General features: G+C 47.8%; 1 protein-coding gene across 2 annotated transcripts in view; it reads right to left on the bottom strand.

Moving 5' to 3' along the window:
- CACNA1E (calcium voltage-gated channel subunit alpha1 E) overlaps positions 1-21901 on the bottom strand; it is a 359312-nt gene that overhangs the window by 188384 nt on the left and 149027 nt on the right. For both annotated transcript variants that reach the window (XM_066361678.1, XM_066361677.1), the window contains 3 exons: positions 17219-17322; positions 15924-16076; positions 14601-14782 (listed from right to left, as the gene is read on the bottom strand). In XM_066361678.1, the coding sequence (XP_066217775.1) occupies positions 14601-14782; positions 15924-16076; positions 17219-17322 (439 nt within the window). The remainder of the gene's footprint in view (positions 1-14600; positions 14783-15923; positions 16077-17218; positions 17323-21901) is intronic.

The following is a 21901-nucleotide window of genomic DNA, read 5'->3' as shown; positions in this document are numbered from 1 at the left end:
CCCCTCAAGACATATGTGCTGCTGACTCATCCTCCCAGCTTGTGACAAGCTTAAAACTTTTAATTCCTCAATTATTATCTTTGCTCGCTCTTTCTACTTCATCTCCCTTCGTGTTATGAATTATGTACAGTACTTCTGGTGCTCAAGAAAGACCCTTTATCAAATCTGTACAAAAGAGAATTCGTGAGTGGTTCTGATCCACCAAGACTCTCTTGAAATGACGGAGAGCTGCCCCGGACTGCAGGGCGTCGGAGCTTGAATATGCACAGACAGACAAGCACAGGCCTGGGGACACCACTCTGTGGGGATGAGACCCCTGAAACCGCCTTTGGATCCACGACCACAGTATACCCCGAGGACACTCTCCCTCCCCTGCTGCCCTCTGTCAGGATGCACAAGGCCTGGGCACGCATGTGATCACATCAGGCACCGAAGAGGTGGGAGCGACGTTTCCAGGTGGGGTAGCTCACTACCGACTATGCAATCTGCCATGCTAGGCCACGCCTTCATTGACTTATTTATAAAGTGTCAATCAAGATATGTCCACAGGTGACTGCTTCCCAAATGCCATAGACGGGGAAAGCACTTCAAGATCCCCTAGCAAAAGGGGCTCCGTGTTTCTAAGCCACACAGCGCACCTGTGCCTAACCCTAAGGCAAGGAGGAGCAGAGCCCGCGGTCTCTCTGGGCCCCTTCCTCTGGATCTCCGCAGCTCACGCTCCCACTGTTCTCCCTCTTTGCCATCCACTTCCCCCTCGCTAAAGGTGTCCGAGAGCCAGTTGAAATAAACTACTTTGCAGTTTATGGAGCTCTAAATGGAAGTCATAAGGCAAACGCAGTAAGTAATGTGGGTACAAAAGAGAGACAGGCACCCTCACTCTCGCTGTCACACACGCAAGCACTAATAAACAGGGGCAATTACTCTCTGCGGCGCCCTGTCCCAGGCTCCGCGTGCTGGCAGTCACAGCGGCTGCTAGTTGCTCAGGATGGCGGGCTAGGTTCGTGTTTCTGGGCAGACTGAGGTCCTGGGGGTAGACCAAGATTGCTGGCTCGAGGAGGCAATGGACTCTGCAGTCCCGGAAGGTGCCCTGAATGCCCTCTTTGGGGACCACGAATTGGCTGGCCATGGCTGCCTCTGTGCTGTTCCTTTCCAACTTGCTCAGATGGCACGCTCCCTGAGGGGCTGTGTGATGCCGCTTCGATACCACCTGCTAAGGAAGAGGCACCTGTCATGGAGAGAGGAGAGTGAGAGACCGGGAGGATGAGGAAGGTGGAGAGGAGCCCCGCCGGGCGGCTGTGCTGGCCCGACCGACTGCCCCACCCGCCTGTGTCTGGGGGACACCTGTGGTCCAGAACCTGAACATGACGATAACTGGTGGTAACGGAGGCGTGGTCACCTGGGTGTGCACATGCCTGCTGCCTTTGGGTCCTGCTTTTCCTTCCAAATCACGAAGGGCAGCCTCTTTGATTCAATAAGACAGCTGTAACTGGACAGGTGGGCACACACCTCCATCAGTCAGACAAAGGTGGAGTCCCTTGGGAGGGGACAGAGCTCCTACCCTCCCTTTCTTTTCCACTTCATGTAGCAATCCGCTGTTTTTATACAAATTTCTCAGGGAGTGGTGGCTCTAATTCATATCATCAAGGAAATGGCTGGAAAAAAATCATGGTACTATGATGCTTTCTGCACAAAGGAAGGAAAAAGATCCCAATAAGATTTGGAATGTATATATTCCGCCTTTCTTCCAAGGGGCCCCACTGGGCATATGTGTCAAAGCACATTTAAAAATGAGATGTAGAGAATCTGCATGACGGAGCTCGATAATAGAAAGTCTAACATAACTGTTCCAAAGCTTAAAGCATTTTAATAATACCTTAAAATTTTAAAGCATATCTCAGTGCACAAAGCACTTCCGCATATGCATCCTTATTTAATTCTTACAACCATAGTGTGAACTTAGTACTGAACTGGTTTTCCAGTTTAACAGAAGCGGCAAATGAGTCTCACTGAGGTCATGTGACTTGCTGAAGATCGTGGTCTGGGGGAGAAGGAGTTAATAAAAAACAACACCTAGCCTAACCAGGTGACGTTGCAGCAGATAGAGTGTTGGCCTGGGACGCTGAGGACTCAGGTTTGAGGCCTTGAAGTTGCAGGCTTGAGTGTGGGCTCAGCAGCTTGAGTGCAGGGTCACTGACTTGAGCATGGGATCATAGACATGACCCCATGGTCGCTGGCTTGAAGCCAAGGTTGATGTCTTGAGTCCAAGGTTGCTGGCTTGAGCAAGGGGTCACTCTCTGTTATAGCCACCACCACTCCCGCCCCAGTCAAGGCACATATGAGAAAGCAATCAATGAACAACTAAGATGCCACAACGAAGAATTGATGCTTCTCATCTCTCTCCCTTCCAGCCTGTCTGTCCCTGTCTCTCTCTCTCTCTCTCTTTCTCTCTCTTGCTAAAAGAAAACAAAACAAAACCAACAACAACACCTGGACTTGAACTCAGTCTTCCTAGTATAATCCAATGCCTAATACTGCCTATCCCTATGGTATTCACTACACTAGCCTAACTGGGTCTCTGAGATTGTCATTCTTCAGTGATAAGTCACATAAGCCACTACAAATTCCTGTTAAAATTAATGTAAAAAGCTCAATGTCACCAGAATGAAAAAGAAAACTCAAGCACCAAGCTAACAGCAATACTGCGTGTTTGCAAGTAAATTATTTATATCAATGTAATTATATTAATAGAGTGATTTATCAGATAAATAAAATCTATATTACCATATATTGTTTTAGCTTTCACAGATCAGAGAATTTTCACACGAAAAAGAGATGGGCTTCCAATTGGGTTGTTAACTTTGTATTTTGCCAAGAAAGGACATTACCATTTAAAATTTTTAAATTCACTTTCAAGCTGAACAAATTTAGTTTCATGGAAAGCTATATTGCCATTTTTTTCTCATTAGGCCCGACTGGTGAAAACTTTATCAAGGACTCAGTCTCAGCCCATTCGGGAATGCACTATGCAGGCTTCCCCAAACTACGGCCCCGTGGGCCACATGCGGCCCCCTGAGGCCATTTATCCGGCCCCCCACCGCACTTCCAGAAGGGGCACCTCTCTCATTGGTGGTCAGTGAGAGGAGCACTGTATGTGGCGGCCCTCCAATGGTCTGAAGGACAGTGAACTGGTCCCCTGTGTAAAAAGTTTGGGGACCCCTGCTAGAGAAATGTCAGGTCTCCCTCACAGGTACAAAGTGCACAGATTCTTGAAAGCACCTTAGAATTCAGTGGCAGCTTCAACAAACGCACTTCACCAGTTAGTCAAAGGTTGTGCAAGTTAGCAGGAACTGGTATGAACACTTCAAAGGTATTCAGAAGCCTTTTTTATACCAGATACAGGTATATTTTTCAACATATATGTAATATAAACAGCACTGTATTTATAAGCCAAAACAAATGTCATGAGAAGATCCAAGACACAGAGCAGGGAACGTGATGGGAGAATTTGCCTTATGTGTCCCTGAAGCAACCCCAGACACTTTCTGTGAATATGAAGAAAAAAATGTGCAATTAGAAAAACCAAGTTTATACAGGCACAACTCATAGAAGCAAAAAGTCATAAAAATATCACTCACATAGCAAGCGCTGAGTGTATTTTTCAAAGCACTTTCACATGTTTGAGCTCATGTAATTGCTACAGGTCTCTTTTGTGGGAAGAACAGCAGGTGGTATCACCCCCTATTACTAATGACTAGGCTGATGCACATTTATTTATTTAGCTGGGCAGACACTTCAAAAGAGAGGCATTTTGCCTGCAACCACGGGGCTCATGGTGGGAGGAGATGCAGCAGCAGCCCGTGTCCCGAATCTCACTGTAAAGATCGCATCCCAAGCTGATAGTCACAAAGGTAAAGTGGAGCTTCTATAAAGGTCTAAGTCAAAGGTGAATTCAGCAAGAGAGTGATTCAAGAAACATGTGTGTGTGTGTGTGTGTGTGTGTGTGTGTGTGTGTGTGTGTGTGTGTGTGTGTAGCCTTCAACTTGGGGACTGTTCTTGGTCACATTTCATCACAGGAGACAGAACCTGCTTTTTCTTCCTTCTGTTCCAAATCCCTAACCATTTCTCGGATTGCCCAGGTACAGGTCCCTTTAAGAATATTTCCGAGCCAGGTTCCAAGCCAGTGAGGGCCAACTGTGTCACAGACACAAACTAATTATACACAAACCCTCTGTAAACACTCAAATGATTTACCATCCCCGCTGTTGGTTGGTTTCATTTCTCCCCCTCTACCCGTCACAGGAGAAGGAAGCAGGGAGGTGAGCTGGAGAGGAGCAGAACAAGCAGACAGCAGTAAGGGTGGGAACAGCCCCGTGTCAAGCTTGAGGGGTGCCCTCCTGACAGCAGCTCATTCATCTGAACACAGAACCCTGCTGCCTGTGATGACAGCTGGCCCGTCCGGAAGCCGAGGGAGGTTCTCAGAGGCTCTCAGTGAAATCAGTTCACGGACGGATACTTACTGACTTCTTAACCAGATCTGGGGAACTGCGCTTGACATAGAGGATGGAATAACATTTCCATAGGGGAAAGGACACAGACACCTAAAAGACGACTCACAAAGGGTGAATCTGAGAAAAGCACCAAGTGAGGGCTACTAAGGTTTAGGGCTGGGGGAGAGGGCTCAGAGGTAAGATCTTCTTTCCTTTGAATTTCTCCAGGACAGTCGGGGAAGGCTTTGGTGGAGAAGGTGACACCAAAGTTTTGGAGGAAAAACTGAGCTCAGGTAATTCAAAGAACATGAATGCAAGGCTGGCAAAGATGCAAATGGCAGGTACAAAGTGGCCAGGCAGAGAGACAGGAAGACACCAGTCTGACCTGTGCAGTGGGCCGCAGAAGGAGCTTTGCCTGTCTACACTAGGTGAGTGGTTTTCACAAGATGTTCTAAATAATAACGCAACACCACAGCACTTCCTATGTGCTGAGGGCTTTATCCAACTTACCTCACTCTATTCGCACCCCAACTCTATGAGGTGGGTAACATAAGGGTCCTCACTTTACAGGTAAAGACACTACGGCACAGAGCTTAAGTAAGTTGTCAGAGTCACATAGGTAGAAAAGGTGGGACCAGGATCCCCAACCACTGTTACTCCACCTCCAGCACAGAAATAATTTTTTCTTTCTTTCTTTTTTTTTTTTTGTGTGTGTGTGTGTGTGACAGAGACAGAGAGAGAGACAGAAAGAGGGACAAACAGGGACAGGCAGAAAGGGAGAGAGATGAGAAGCATCAATTCTTCATTGCAGCTCCTTAGTCTCCTTAGTTTCCTTAGTTGTTCATTGATTACTTTCTCATATGTGCATTGACCGGGTGGCTGCAGCAAAGTGAGTGAGCCCTTGCTCAAGCCAGCAACCTTGGGCTCAAGCCAGAGACCTTGGGCTCAAGCTGGTGAGCCCGTGCTCAAGCCGGCAACCTTGGGGCTTTGAACCTGGGTCCTCCACGTCCCAGTCCAATGCTCTATCCACTGCGCCACCGCCTGGTCAGGCAGAAATCAGTTTTTCAAACAAGATCTTCATCAGGACATCAAGGCATGCAACTTACAAAAGATGGACACTCTTTGGCATAAAAGTATTTTACCTATTTAATATAAATATATTTATAATTATAATATAAAACATTTCTTTGAGATTGATCCAATCACTCCAAAAATGAGGTTGTTTTTAGGAAGGAAAAAATTTGAAGGCGGAGTTAGAGATGACTGTTGCGAGTCTTGGAGCAGCTTTGGCATCCAGTTTATTTCTGTATCTTGTTTTAGGTTCGCAGTATGGAGAAAATCCTGAGTCATCCAGAAAAGTAATAGCATGCTCACTTATAACACTTGATGTGGGAAAAAAGCTCAGGCCTGGATTTTTTTTAAAGACTAACACAGAACTAGAAGTTTTCTAATCAATAGCACATTGACATAAAGTTCAAATGAACTCAGAGATAGCAAGAGGTCAGCACAAAAAGCAATTAAGCCAGCATGACCAGGGGTGGCTTCCAAGTATGAATATTTAGTCTATCACACATTGATTACATGTGACTTTTTAAAATGAGGTTGGTTTTCTTTTTTGCCATGTTCTATTTTTTCAATTCTAAGGCCTACCTTTCCTCACAGTTGAAGGTTTTAGAACTCAGAAGATAGGAAGATGGAACCTACAGAAAGTAGTAGGGTTTTATTTATTTATTATTATTTGTGTGTGTGTGTGTGTGTGTGTATTTTTCTGAAGTTGGAAACGGGGAAGCAGTCAGACAGACTTCCACATGCGCCCGACCAGGATCCACCCGGCATGCCCACCAGGGGGCGATGCTCCACCCATCTGGGGCATTGCTCTGTTGCCTGAGGCAGAGGCCATAGAGCCACCCCCAGCACCCGGGCCATCTTTGCTCCAATGGAGCCTTGGCTGTGGGAGGGGAAGAGAGAGACAGAGAGGAAGGAGGGGGGGAGGGGTGGAGAAGCAGATGGGCGTTTCTCCTGTGTGCCCTGGCCAGGAATCGAACCCGAGACTCCTGCACGCCAGGCTCTACCACTGAGCCAACCGGCTAGGGCCAGAAAGTAGTAGGGTTTTAGAAGATCTTATCATCAAGGGTGTATAGCTTGGATTCGAGGAAATGTGGGAGTGAAAAGATACATTTTGAAAACATTCGAAGCCACCAAAGCCATCTATGGATCCCGGCTGGCAAATTCAGGGCAAAGGGCAAAGGGTAGTAGCCAGGGGATCACAGATGGCAGAGTGAGACCCAGAGGGCAAGGGAGGAAGGCACCAGGCAAAGTGCCCTGGGAAGGACAGAAATGCAAGCAGGACTTGGTCATGTTCCCTGAGATACCCCTGTGTAACAGTCACTTTATATCAGAGAAATACCAAATAAAGTATGACCTTGTAGAAATCCATCTTGTGGGGAGGGGGCAGGCCATCCTGTACCCCAGCTCACCCTCCCCAAGCCTGGGAAATATGGTCGTGAGGAACAGTGGCTCTCAAATTGCAATGTGACTTCAGAATTATGAGGGCGCCTGTTCAAAGTACAGAGTCCTCCCCCTCCTTCCGGTGCTGCGGGTTCACCCGGCCCCGGCAGAGCTCAGGGGTCTGCAAGGATACTCCCGGCCCCCGACTGATTCAGAGAGGGGCCACACAGAAAGAAGTGCTCGATAAACAACTTTCCACTGAATGATAAATTGAGGAAAAAATAAATAGAGACCTCTTGGCCTGCCCAGTGTGCCAGAGACAGACAGGCACGGTGCCATCCTTGTCTGGCTGAGATCCCGTAAGGATTTCAGCTCCAGAGTGATCCAGTGGAGAGTGCCCAAAACAAACAACCACTGAGTCACCAACACCCACCCCAGTTAATTCCTGCCCTATAATCCTCTGGCCTGGTGTTGCCTCAAAACAGGGAGATCATCGCCTTAGAACGCGTGAGACGCCAGGCCCCCGAGGCCTCTGGTCGTGGATCAGGTATCACACTGCGTGTTTGCGTGGGCTGAAAGAAAGGAACCCGGGCCAGCCCGATGGCTCCGTGCAGACAGATCTGGAGACCTGGTGCGTGGTATGACATTCAGACACCCGATCAGGAGGCAAACTTAGCATATTTGGAATGAACCCCAAACACGATGGCATCGCTGGTTTGACGAATTATTAAGAAACCAAGATGGATATGAAAGAGTAGGAATAACTTCAGGGTGGGGACAGCTACGGATGGGAAAACGCGTGAAGGAGAAAGGAAGAAAACCACAGTTTCTTCCCCTGGAGGGAGCCAGGGAGTAGAGCAGTGTGGACCAGGCTCCTGGCCCAGTGGGCGGGGCCCAAGAGGAGGGCCCGGCGGGGTTGAGAGAGAGGACAAGTAATTAAGGAGGACAGGCTGCCAAAGGCAGGAGCGGGAGCTGCAAATGTAGATGCGTTTTAAATAAAGAGTTATACAGATATTCCGAGGAGGAAAACAAGATTACAGAGTGCAGTGTCAGTGAGGAAGGCGGGTGGGTCTGGTGGGTGTCAGTCCCCACATGTTCCCCCAAGTTAATGGTCTGAACTGGGCTGAAGCCAGGCGCCCAGGAGGGAAATCTTAGAGGGCTCAGGAGGTGTGTGGAACATGCCAGTCATAGCTTACTCTGCACATGGTGCACATGGGCGCACACACCCCTCATTCACTCACTCACACACTCATTCTCCTTCCTCAGGGGCCAGGGCAGGCTAAGCATCAAGTTAGAAATCAGAACATTTGGTTTCAGAACTCACTTCCTACTTCCTCCCTACCTCGCTCGAATCCACTGCTATGCTAAGATCACTTTCTGGACATTTCCTCTTATTTTATTTTATTCCCCTGGCAAGAGCATCCTGACAAAAGCCAATTCTCCACCGACGTCCTGCCTGAACTTCAGTGGCCAAATGTGACCAGAGGAGAACACACCACGTTCCCGGGTCTCACTGGAACCTCACGACCACTAACATCGAATGGGTCCTGAGTGCTATCGGGCATCCAGGTCCCTCTCCACTTACTCCGTCATCCTCCTAGAAAATCATTTCACACCTTCTCCTCAAACATACACTTTCCTCCCTGCAGCCTCCACTGAGGACCTTACTGCCCATTCCATTGAGAAAACAGAAGCATCGGGAGCATTTGCACAGGCTCCCATCACCACGTCTGTGTGCCCACGTCACAGCCTCCACAGCCTTCCTTCCAGAACGCTGAGCCGGTGTGGCGCTCCGACCCAGCCCAGCCCTCCCCATGGGCTCTGATGCCTGGAGCCCGTCCCGGCCCCTGCTTTAGGAGGTAGCCCCTCCACCTGTCCACCCCCTCCTTCATTGGCAATGATTTTTTTTTTAACCTCGAATGGTTCATTCTCGGCAGCAACTAAATGATACTTTTTCTGCCTGCCCCATTTTCTCTGCTTCCCTTCCAAGCAAAACTCAACACAGTGGTCTGTACTCACTGTTTCCAACCCTTTTTTGAACCTTCTCCAATCAGGCATGTGGCCTTCAACTTCACTCAGACTGCTCCTGGGCCCTGATGGTGAATTCTCAGCCGTTATCCTACATGACCCGTTGGCGGCATTGACTCAGGTGATCACCCCTACCTCCTCTTTCCCGAAGCCCTCTCCCCGCTCGGCCCGCAGGACACCACGCTCCCTGATTTGCACCCTTGCTCCCTACTGCTCCTTCTCAGCCCCTCGCTGGTAACTCCTCAACTCACGGACATCTTAACATTGGAACTCACTTCTGGGACCTCTTCTCTCCCAAGTTGGATATTCACTCCCTTGCTCTTTATTCCAGTCTTATGATTTAAACACTATCTATACACTGAAAACTCCAGCCTAGACTTCTACCCTGAACTCATTTATCCAGCTCCCTCCTGACACCACCGTATCAAATTAGCATCGCAAATTCACATCCAAACTCAATTCTTACTCTTCCTCCCAATCTACATCACTTCTCAGCCTTCATGGGAAAGGAGACGGACTGCCTTCCAGGATCCACTTAGCGGCCCCTCTGTGTATAAAGGTCACAGATAGACACTAGTATTGAATTCCAAGTGTCACCTGTATTATAGAGTCCCAGACTTCTGGAAGGACCCAGGAACAGGACAGCAGAGACAGGGATGTGGGGAGAGAAAAGCCTATTCTAGAGCATGACTGATCCCGGACACAGGAATCCAAACATTTTACCCACTATGTACTTGATCTGAGGTCACCTGTGCACCCTGTTGCTCAGCACCATAAGATGAATGGCGGCTCCTGCCCCCTTTTTTTCAAATGAGTTTTGAGTATGTTCTGCTGTCAGGGCATATGGAGGAGGTGGGGTGTAGGGGGGAGACTGAAGCAAAGATTCCTAGTCTCAGGGATGCATTCCTAGTCTCATGGACACATTCCTAGTCTCATGGACGCATTCCTAGTCTCATGGACACATTCCTAGTCTCATGGACATATTCCTAGTCTCAGGGATGCATTCCTAGTCTCATGGACACATTCCTAGTCTCAGGGACACATTCCTAGTCTCAGGGATGCATTCCCTAGTCTCATGGACGCATTCCTAGTCTCATGGACGCATTCCTAGTCTCAGGGATGCATTCCTAGTCTCATGGACTGCAGAACCAATAGCATTTTCTGCAGATACTATAAAACCAGAGACGCTTCAGGAAGTTGGAGGTGGCATTTTTTCATCAATTCTGGATAGGGTGTTATTCTTAGGCATGACACACATAAGCAAAATGTCAATGAGGCAAAAGTGAGTTGCTGTTAACCATTTAACAAACATTGACCACATGCAGCTGGGAGAAGGCACCTTAAAAGAGAGCCATGAGCATGTTACAGACCAAAGGACTTCTGAGGACTCAGGAAGACTCTCAGAAAGCATCCAGTCTACTAGTTGCCTCTTCTTGCCAAAAGCCAATAAAGTTTATGAAAATCCCTTCCAGCCGAACAGCAAAGAGCATCCTCAGCAGTCCTAACAGACACTGCTGGCATACCTGCAAAGCTAGAGACACACACGTCTCCAAGAAATATCTGCATCTGCATTAGTGAATCAACACCAAGTGAGGAGAGAAATAGCTCGAGCTACAGAAAAACAGATAAAAAAAACTTCTGGACTTAAAGAGCACAGATTAGAGGAAATGCCAACAGACACTAGGAATCTCTGCAACCCGAACAGTAATCCTCATAGCACAAACAGCAGATGACACAAACCCAGAATGTCAACAGAGAAACACGGCCAGAACCAGGAGAAAACCAGTTCTTGGTGCCATGTCGCATCCAGGTGATGAGGGTTAGAAGTGAATATATGAGCCACACTCGCAGCTGTGGGGTCAAGAGTATTGAGCGGAGGACGAACGTATGGCACTGGAGTAGGAACTCCTATCCAATAGAAATACCTGAATGAAACTAGTAAGAATAGGGGAGAGCTTGCAAGTTGGAGAGACCTTTGTTTGGAGAGATAGTCAAAACAGGAAGCAGCAGCCAGCAGAACCACAGACTGCGTTGCATTCTTTCTACCACAAGAAAGAGAGACGCCAAGAGTACAGTTGGAGTTTGACCAAGAGTGGAAGTTTTGGGAGACGCTAACTGGAGCATGTAGGACTCCAGGTTGCCCTGACAATGGGAACCCTCCTGCCCCCTTACAATAATGCATTATTAACGAGAAAAGCCACATGCAAATGAAGTTAATAATAATCAATGGAAGAGCACCACAAGGTCACAGGAGGCTTATAGAAGAGTTCGTGTAGCAGAGAGGGGATGCAAACACAGAAAAGCATTAAACTGAGTCTGCTTGTGAGAGCTTTGATGCCCAGTGTAAACTTGAAAGTTCTCCTATGGGTTTGGGTATAACTGGCACCAATAAATCTCCCATATTTGTTACCACTAGTGACTAGAACAGGGGTCGGGCGGGGAAATAGGGGTTCCCCTTTTCCTCGTGGCCTGCGTGAGGAAAGGCAGCAGCTGGATGAATTGGGCCTTCCAAGATGGGTGGAGGGAAAAGAAATCAACACAGATACATTAGCATCTTACGGTGGTGGTGCTGATAATGCACAGTGAGCGGTTTCTCTGTTTGTAAAAGTATCACACATATATACACACATGTATTTATAATACTAAGTTGACTAGTTGTTTATCGTTCATTCCATGGTATGCAACCAGTTCTAATATATATGCTAATTTTCCCCCTTTACAGAGTACTTATTAAAATTTAAAAAAGAAAACTACTCAGGTAGTGTTGACACGGATGACCAGAATCTGCCATTTTCAGCCAAGGTCCTGGCACCTCTAATCTCACGCTTCCAATGGGCAAAAGCGCATTGCAAGGATTGGTAGGTCAGTCAGTCTCCCTGACTCTTTCCTGTCCTAGCTGAATGGTTGAATCTGTGTACATTAAAAGCTTGTATGATGGGACTCTTCCATATATTTCTAGCCCCGTGCCCAGACAACCCTAGCTCCAGAACGTATGTCCAGTCCCTGGAAGAGAGCGCAGCCTGCCTGGGCCATGCTTCACGCCCCAGGTCCCTGTCACATGAAGCCTGGCCTTTGCTGGCTCTCTCTCTTCCTAGAGAGTCAGACACGGTCCCTGTTCCAGTTCCACTGTCCAAAAACGGGTGCCTTTTCTACCCAACTTCAACCGAATCGAGATGTAGTCATTCACCTCACTATGACTATTGACTCCTGGCTCCATGGCCTGCCCCTAGATCCAATGCTTTGGAAAGTGACATCATTTCAAAGTGGGCATGAGGTCAGTGTGCCTATGAGCAGCCAGCTACTTTTTGGAAACCAGCCCTACAGCTCAACTAGCTCCCTCAAGCCTGGATCTAGCCACAGGGGTGCCACAGGAGGCTCTCAGTCAAGTGAAGTTCAATGGCTGACGGGCTGGCGGTCAGGAGGAGTAAGGGTGTGGCCCTGGGAGCCCATGCAGTGAGAGGTTTCAGAGGATCTGCAGCTTGACCTGCTCTGCCCTCTTCCTCCATGGCACAAACCTAGAGAGGAGAGCAGGGCCACTGTCCCTTTGTGTGACCTCCATACATATGTTGGATAGATAACGAGGGAGAGATGAGAATTTGAAAATAACGCCATGAGAGCAGGGATCATGGCATTCTTTTTCTCTCCGTGTCCTTAATGCCTAGCACAGTGCTTGAGGTGTAGTAGATGCTCACTTAATACAGGTTGAATGGACGAACAAAGGAACTAATACAAGTGATTCTCCAGCTATATCCCTGCCTGTCTCACTACCCTCTGAGCCTTGGCTCTAGAGGACCAACAGATCCTACTGGCATCTTCAAAAGCAACACTTGTCCTTTCAGGTTTTCAATGCATTTATCACATCACTTAGGTGAATCTACACATAACTGAAATACATCACTCCCAGAGCCCCACAAATGACACCTGCCACTGTGGGGCCAGTGCTGTAATTTTCAGAAGCACTTGGCTAATCTGAGTGACATGGCCTCAAGACACCCTTCACATCTCAAATGAGGAGTGACAGCACTCATCAATCTTGCCTTCCTTCCCTCCTTCCTGCCCCCCCAACCACCACAACTGGTGAGAATCCCAGAATGTCCTCAAGGTTTTTGTAGGTCACACGTAACCCCTGGGCTTGCTGGGCATAAGCCAGTCCTTGGCACTTCTTCACTGCCTTTTAGAGTTCTAGCTCAACAGCCTGTGGCTGCTTTCTGCAAGCTCTGTCCTGCCATGCTCAGCCGTAGGGAGATGGATCCAGGTTAGCAATGGACATTTATGAAGCACAGACCGGTATAGGCTCTATGCAAATCTGGGCTCCATAGGCATTGCATTATGGTGGCATCTCTCCTGAGATGGAACACTTCCTTTCCCTCCAGTACAGATTAGGTCCATAGCTCCTTCTAAAGGGGGCTTTGTATAGGCCACACTGGGCCCTACCCTAAACATTTTATGCAGATAGCATTAGCTTAAAAGGAAACAGAGGGCACCTTAAGGTTAAGCCAGGCTATGGGAGTACAAAAGGAATGATCGTTCCAAAGGTATCTGCCTGAGGGTGGGCTGGCTGAAAAGCACCTACTTATAGAGACAAAGGCCACCTGCCCCAATGGCTTTGCCCACCCATGTGCCTTATGCATCAAATCATACCCACCCCCAGCCCTGACTTACTTTAGAACTTAGACCTACACCATGCCTTTCATAGCTTGATCAAATCAGACTCCAGGAGGCAGAAGAGACTTCAGTGGTCACCTGTCTAACTTCTGTCCCCTGGCAGGAATCCCCTAGCATCTCTGACAGGCAGTCAGACAGTCTGGTCATATGCGCCACCTCAGAACCTTGCCAACATATCTATCAGGTGAATCACAAGGGGCACTGGTAAGAAGCGCATCATCTACTCAGAGTGACACAAAATCAAACCCTGCATAGAAAAGGCCTGCAAATCTGAATTTTCCACCAGCATCCCTAGTGAGTCTTACAATTAAGCACGTTTCTTATGTACCTATAATGCAGTCAGTGGTTCTTGACAGTAGTTGAATATTAGAATCAGCTAGGAAGCTTTAGAAAAAAAAATCAATAACAGGCCTTTACCCCTAGCTATTCCTACTTAATCTGTCTGGAGTAGAGCCCAGGGGGTGTAAATTTTTAAAGCTCCCAGCTGATTCTAATGTGCAGCCAGGATTGAGAACTGCTGTAATATCTTCCCAGGCCAATGGTAAGCTCTTGGAAGACAGTAACCAAGAAATATATATGCCGCTTGGTATCCCTCACTGAATTCCATCACCATGTCAAACCTGTCACAGAACATACTCTAACTGCTGGGTTGATCTAATTTAACTAGCTGTTCATCCATCCAATATGGGGTATAATTGCCTGCATTAAGAAGCTGTATATTTCCACTTAGCAAAAGGCCAGACAAGAGTGGCTAAAATTTCCCATGGTTGAGAACGCACACACGCGTGCACGCGCGCGCGCACACACACACACACACACACACACACGTGCGGCGCAAGAACACGCATGCTCACACACAGGCATACACATCCTCAGCCCTCCCTTTCCCTGGACTAACCAGCCCAAACAATGCCAGAAGCCTCAGGCCACCTTCCTGCCCTCCTGCTCCAGCCCCTCGCCCCCTCTACTCACATTGTACAGCACGGTGGTCCACCCTTCCATGGTGATGCACTGGAAGACAGTCAGCACAGCAAAAAGGATGTTATCAAACTGGGTGATCCCGTCGTTGGGGCCGATCCAGTCCTTGCACTCATAACCAGCTGGGCAGCCCTGCACGCCACATGGGTGAGGGGGGTCAAATCCTTCTAGAATACCTGCAGGCACATTTGGAGGGTGGGGGACAAACCACATGGTGTTTAGCAGGAGCTGGAAATGACCCCGAGAGCCACAAGCATGCAAGACGTGTCCCTCGTTGTCTCAGGCTCCCTCCCTTCTCTGGCCTCTCTACACCTCACACCTCGCATACCATGTGTTCAGCCCAGTGTTTCCAACCTCCGCTGAAAGTGAAGCCACTCCTCCATACGGCCCCCACCCCCAACTGTCCACAGGCTGTAGCCTCTGCCCTCACTTGTGTACCAGGAATTTATGGGACAGAGCCACACAGAAAGGTCTGAAGGGAAAGCAGAACCTTACTGAATTTCTAAACTTCAGATTCCAGGATAGACCTGAAGTTCTCTCTGGGACTCTTGGGGACAATCATAAACGATAGTCCCTTTGGTGAGTCTTAACTCTTTTTTTTTTTCCGGGCCTAAATTCCTGGTCTTAAATAAAAGACAAAATAAAAAATCAAAATCTACAGTGAAAGGTGTCCTTTGAAGATTATTTTGATTTAAAAAGAAAACATGGCGACTAATTGGGCTTCTTCAACCTCATCCCCATCCCCTTTCTTCCAAGGGCCACTCTACTCAACTTTTAAAGAAAAAATGAAGTACAAATTGATGAGAATTATTGGGAGTCTGTGCACCCCACCAGTCTCCCAAGCACCCCTGCCAAGCCACGCTCAGAGCTGCCTCAGTCCCGCCACACTGTGTGAGGGTCACAGTAGAGAGGGAGGAAGGCCATGAGATGAACCATGAAGGAAAAACTCTGGACTCCTAGGTCTCACTGGCTTGTGGGCTAAAGAAGCCATTGCACAAAGGGTCTTTCTCCAGATGGATAGTTTCTGACATGCATTCTGATAGCTCTCCACCATGGGACGGCGGAGCTGAGACCTCCTGTTTGAAATCCTCCAACTGCACAACCTAGGAGGTTATTTGCTTTGCAATCATCAGTGTCCAGTGGGGATGTTTAGTCCAGGCTGGCTGTGCCTCAAATGTTTCTGACTAGGAAGTTTCTAGTTCTATTGGTAGCGTTGGGATAGAACAGAATATCCCAAGCAGTCTCTAATTAACGCCCTGAAATAACCCCAGTGACCTGAGGGGAGAAGAAGCCAGAGACAGGAACCAGCGATCTTACCTGAATTGTTCATGAAGCATGCGCGGTGCAACTTCCCACTGTAGAACTCCAAGCCGATGATGGCGAACATCAGGATGGCAAAGAAGAGCAGGAGGCCGATCTGCAGGAGGGGCACCATGGCCTTCATGATGGACTTCAGCACGATCTGCAGGCCTGGAGGACAGAAAAGAGAATGACAAATGCAGCCTCGCTTAGCACCATCCGCCAGAGGGGACTCAGTTTCCCCTCTCCCAGGAGGAGAAGGGCAAGGCTTGGAGGGGAGAGAGCCACTGGCCCTGAAATGATAAGGACAGTTCCCACAGGGAGGACCAGGACCGGTCAAGCCCACACTGCCACTCCCTACTTCCCCCAGGGATCCAGCCCTTCCTCCTCCTCTTCCTCCTCCTCGCCCTGATCTCTTACATGCCTGCCACCCCTCCCTCGTTTGTTTCACCCATGTCCTCCTCCGGATTCCTCTTAGAGATTAAACTTATTATAGGGTGCTTGTTTCCTAAGGGGAACTGGTCCCAAGCCCTGCTAGGCTATAATCCTATAAGAGCAAGAGACAAAACTTATATTCCCGGTCATTCATTCCGTCTCTGACCCGGTTCTCCCCATCGCTGTTGTAAGCAAGTTTAGTACAACCACATTCTCCGACCCAGAAACTGTACTTCTAGGATTCTAGCCGAAGACAATAATCAAAAAATGTGAGTAAGAGTGAGGTAAAAAAGATGTTTGCCGCAGCACTATTTCTACTTGGGGGAAAAAAAACAAACAAACTAGAAGTCATCTAAATATCCAGCAACACAGCCGTAGCTAAATAAGTCACGGCCCATATGACGGATTATAATAATATAGGCTTTAAAATTAGACTTCTGTAGAATTTTGAATGTCAGGAAAATCAAATACTTATGGCAGGATCTAAAACTTTATTATATACAGTATAATTGCGATCGTATTTAAAAAATGCACAGGAAAAAAATATACTGAAATGTTAAAAGTTATTTCTGATAGGATAATGAGTGCTTTCCATTTTCATAGTATATCATTTTTTTTTGTATTTTCCAAAGTCTCCATAAAGATCTTTCATTATCTTTTAAACTTAAAAAAAAAAAAAAAAAAAAAAAAGAAAAGCTGCTAAATTTAAAAATGCGATGTTGTGTCAGGTTGCTGTATCCACACTATTTATTACCCCTGGGGCTGACTCCCTGGAGATACTGTTCCTTGTTTATCCCACATTCTCTGAGACCTGGATCTGGCTGAGGACATATCAGGGAAGCTATTAGCAGAGTAGGAAGAAGAAAGACGGTGCTCACTGGGTATCCCTGACACGAGCTTCAGGGGCCTCAGGACACGCACGGCCCGGAGGGTCCTCAGGTCCACATGGGTGTTGAAGTGGGTTCCCGCAGTGGCCAGGATGCTGCAGATGAAGACAGAGAGGGTCAAGGTAACCAGGGTCTGGCTCGTCCCCCAGCCCGTCCCACAGGGAAAGCTGGGTTAAAGAAGGATCCCCCCCGGAAGGCACACAGAGCTGGGTTAGCTGCGTGTGGGCGCACCTGGGCTGGGGTGAGTCACCAGGGGTTACCAGCGGGATTAAATTTAGCCACATGGATTCCACTTTGTGAAGAAGGAAAATTTACCACCTTATTGCAATCCTAGTTCCAAATCATGAGTAAAACACAAGGTCCCCAGCACCTGTCCCATTCCTGTTCCCTGCGTTCCTCTCTGCTTCTTGCAAACCTCCGTCCCCGCTTTCCAAGACACCAAAGCCCTCACGTCTTTTATTTTAAATTTTTCTTAGATTCCTCTGTCTCTTATCTTCTTCAGGGGATTTCTCTGGATTAATTGCAGTAAAGGAGTAACTCACTCTTCTCCACCTTGATACTGAGAATTTTTACTAGACAAATCAATCACGTGGATGCGTATAATTAGGGAATAACTTGACTGATCCCCATACAGTATTTTTATAGAATTGTCCGATATCACTATGTGACCTGGATTTGGTTTCTTTGCTTCCATTTTTCCACCTTTCACAGCTATATCCAGAAACACACACACACACACACACACACACACACACACACACACACCAAAATTCCATAAAAGTTCTATTAGATTGTGAACACTAAGTTCCTCGTCTTGAGGCAACAATTTATTTCATGTAATCCCACGACACTGCAGATACTTTGGAGCAACAAAGACATTTAAGTATTAATGAAAGACACAGCAAAAGGCCCAGAGTCAAAAGAACTGGGGGGTACGGCCTGATTCATGCCCTTGAGAATCGGGTGACTTGAGGAAGGTCAATCAACCTCCAGCGGCCTCACTTTCCTCATCTGCAGAATGGGGGAGTACCAGGGCCTAGGTATGAAAATCAAATGACACGGTATTGACTACCAGGAGTGGTCTGTATACTACAATGCACAAAACAGACATTACATCTGACACAAACATCAATAAACTGGGTGTTGCTGTCTGATTTTACTCTTCTCTCTGTGGGATGGCTCCCTGTGCTCCCTGAGAACCTCTCCGGGACAACTTCAGCGATCTGGTACCATCGGGAATGAGTCAGTTAGAAAACTGAGTTATCTATACTGTCAAAGGGTGCCAAGAATACTTCATTTCACTTAATTATTTTAGGTAGCACCCTTCTGAAATGTTTCAAGTATTGAAGAAGATACCTGAAGTGCCTTCAGTACTTGAAAGAGAACGTGGTTAAAGGCGTCTGCTGTACATTTCTAAGGCACAGACACAGAGTCGATAGGAACAAAGCGCACAGATCCAGGACGTAGTCCCCATGAACAATCATCCCGATACAAGGAGAGCTGGCCAATACCGCCGCAGATTGCTCTATGTGGTGGGGTGCTTCCTGACATTAAAGGCACTCAAGAACAGACTGCAGAACTATCTCTTAAAAAGTTAAGAGGGTTCCTATTTGAGCTGAAGGGTATTTTAGACCAAGAGAGATTTCTTTGAACTTTAAGATTCTGTAATTCTAAACTAATCCAACCTCAAAATAAAAATTAAAATAATCCTTACTCTCACAGGGACTCTCAGGGGCGAGGGGAGGTTCCCAAGTTATCTCCGCCTCTCCCAACCCCAACTTCCATGCCTGGGTCTGAAGAGGAGGGACTCGGGGAACAGGGTCTCCGACCCCTCATTTGACTCCACCTACTAAGGCCAAGGAGGGAAATTAGGGAGGGGAGTGATAGAATTTCTAATGAGTAAGGAGAAACCAAAAAGATCAAAGGAGAAACATGGAAAATAGGACAGAATTTTTTTTTTTTTTTAAAAAGGAAAGAGATAAAGAGAAACATGCAGGATAGGAGCGGAGCTAGGGAACTGGCACAGCAGGAAACAGGGCGTTGTCCAGCCAACGCTGCTAACAGGGAAAGGAGCCCTGAACTCGGACTCTGCCTCCCTCTGGTTCTCGTTCGCTCTGTCTTACGTAGAGCAAGAAGAATCTTGCCGGCTCAGAACCCAGAGTTCTGTTTCCCAGGACACTCAGCCACACCTTGAGATGCTCTTTCATAATGTCACAAGGGTTGAATGGGATGAATGTCAGAACATGGAGGTGGGGGCAGGGAGACAAAATGAAAAGGTGAAATGGCACAAATGTAGAGAGAGAAACTATGTTAGAGGGAGAGGGAAATGAGCGTGAAAGAAAACAAGAGGGAGAACGAGAAGACATAAAAGCTAGCGGAGAAGCAATGTCAGAGAGAGAAGAAAGCTCACCCGGGAAAAAGGATGGGAGTAAGTAAGGCTAACCTGAAAGCGAGAAGTAATGACAGGGTATCTGCTGCAGGGGCCCACGTGGCCAGCCAGGAGATAGGTCTGGGATCTTTGCACTGAGTGCAGCCCTCGGCTGGACTGACCTGCTCCCCAAGGCCTCCAAGCCCCAGTTCGGCCAGCCCCAAGCCACCTGCAGCCTGTGCTCCCTGCACTTGAACTTCATTTTCTTCCAGTGCAGGGGGCTGTCTACTGAACCTTTAGCTGAGGCACTCTGGCCATTGGCTGCTCCCTAACTCTCAGTGGTCAAATCACCCTTGAGGATAGGAATTACATTTCGGCCCCTCATCCACCTGTTAGAAGCAGGAGTTACGGGATTCTTAGGGGGAAAAGATAATTGAGGAAAAGGGCCCTGCATCCATAACATTCTGTGCCCACCACCATCATTGTCCTTATCGGCTAACTGACAGAGAAATTCTCTTGTTTTCTCGCCTGTCTCCTCCACGGGATCTGGAACACCTCAAGTGGAGACAGTCTTCCCCATTGCTATGTCCCCACACCCAGCCCAGTTCAAAAATATGAACCTCTAACCACCAGCCCAGAGTCTAGCAAGTAAGAGGTGCTTGCTTAAGGGATGACTGAGTGATCGAACTGCACTGATGAAAGTAAGAAATGTCCGAAACCACCACAGAAATCCTAGAACTCACCAATGAAAACAGCAAAGAGCACAGCTGGGGTGCTACTCAAACCCATGTCTGTCTGACCACACAGGAGCGTGCTGGAATCTGACCTTGAGCGTTCTAGAGTCTAATGGGGATGGTTGACCATAGTCTAAGACCCCTGCTCTCCAGCAGATCCACAGGACGGGATCTGCCCACCTTCAGTAGGAGAGTTGTAGAAAGAGGGAGGGCAGGGGGGAGACTCAAAATCCAAACGCTTGCCTCCCAGCCAAACCCCACTAGGTACAGCTCAGGACAGTGCTGGGCCTCAGAGGTACCAGGCCGAGGCAGGAGCCTAGGGGAGAAAGAACTGTAGGAAAGGCCCTGGCCCTCAGTCGAGTGGAAGCAGACAGACATAGAAATGAAGTGATCGTAATTCACCACAAAGAGAGTCCTAAGAGAATGGGAAACACCTCAGTGACAAATATAGTGCTATCGGCCAGCATTTTCAAATATGCTATCCCATGAAATCCTCAAAATTACTCTCCTGTTGCTATTGCCTCCATTTCATGGGAGAGGAAACTGAGGCTCAGAAAAAGAACAAAATTGCTTATAAACAGCAAGACCAGGTGTGGAAGTCAGTTCCCTCCTGCTAGCAGCTGGATGTCTCCTCAGCACTGGACAGCTCCCGTTCCTTAGCCCAGCGTGTTTCTAAAATAACAATACCAAGGCCACAATGTTTGCTCCCCAAATAAGCCATGAACTTGGTTCCCTTCATTCCAAGGCCACAACCCACAACCTCCCACAGACTTGCCACCAATCACGCAGGGTGGGAGGCTCCGTGCACCTCAGGTGGCGGCTGCCGCAGAATCTGCGTATACACCCATGAAGAGACACACACACCACAAACTCAGAGTGAGGCCACTGAGGGTAACTCCAATCCCGAGTTAATAAAAGCCTAGGCTCTCTGCCATTCCAAGAGGCACAAGTGTGTGCTTTTCAGGAGCGGGGGCTGTGTTTCCCATTCCCTGTGTCGCCGTGAGCTCAGAGCCTGGCGGAGAGCTCCGTAAACAGAGAGGTGGGCGCTTAATTACTACTTAACCCACCCCCCACCAAAAAGCGCAGGACAGCCAGGGAAAAAATATGAACCTCTAACCACCAGCAGCATAGATGCAATGTTCCGCATGCTATAAATGTTCAAAAGTGGTTTTCTGATAGACATCTAAGGTTCCTGCTTATAGTTGTCAGTCGGTGAGAAGAGAATGAAGGCTGTTCTGATCCTGAGGCTGGGTCGTGACCATCAAAACAGTGACATGGCAGGGCAGATGATGGAAGTGAGGTTCTCGGCAATTACAATCAAGACTGGTCTCTCCCCGGGATAGTCACCCAAAGGATTCTTCAGCTCAGCAATCCTTTAGACTTTGGGGTTCTGTCTAAAGCCACCTTGTCAATTCACGTCTTTTTGCACGGGTGTATTTTCCTGTACACTTCCGCAACTGAAAGTACCCTGAAGCATTATACAAATATTACACTAGAATTATTCCTTGTTTACCTGAAATTCAAATGTAACTAGGCATCCTGTATTTTTAGTTGCTAAATCTGGCAACTCCA

This window comes from Saccopteryx leptura, chromosome 2, assembly GCF_036850995.1.
Source record: "Saccopteryx leptura isolate mSacLep1 chromosome 2, mSacLep1_pri_phased_curated, whole genome shotgun sequence".
NCBI classification, from domain to species: Eukaryota; Metazoa; Chordata; class Mammalia; order Chiroptera; family Emballonuridae; genus Saccopteryx; species Saccopteryx leptura.
The sequence above is the reverse complement of the archived record's forward strand: the minus strand, read 5'-3'. Positions and strand labels throughout refer to the sequence as shown.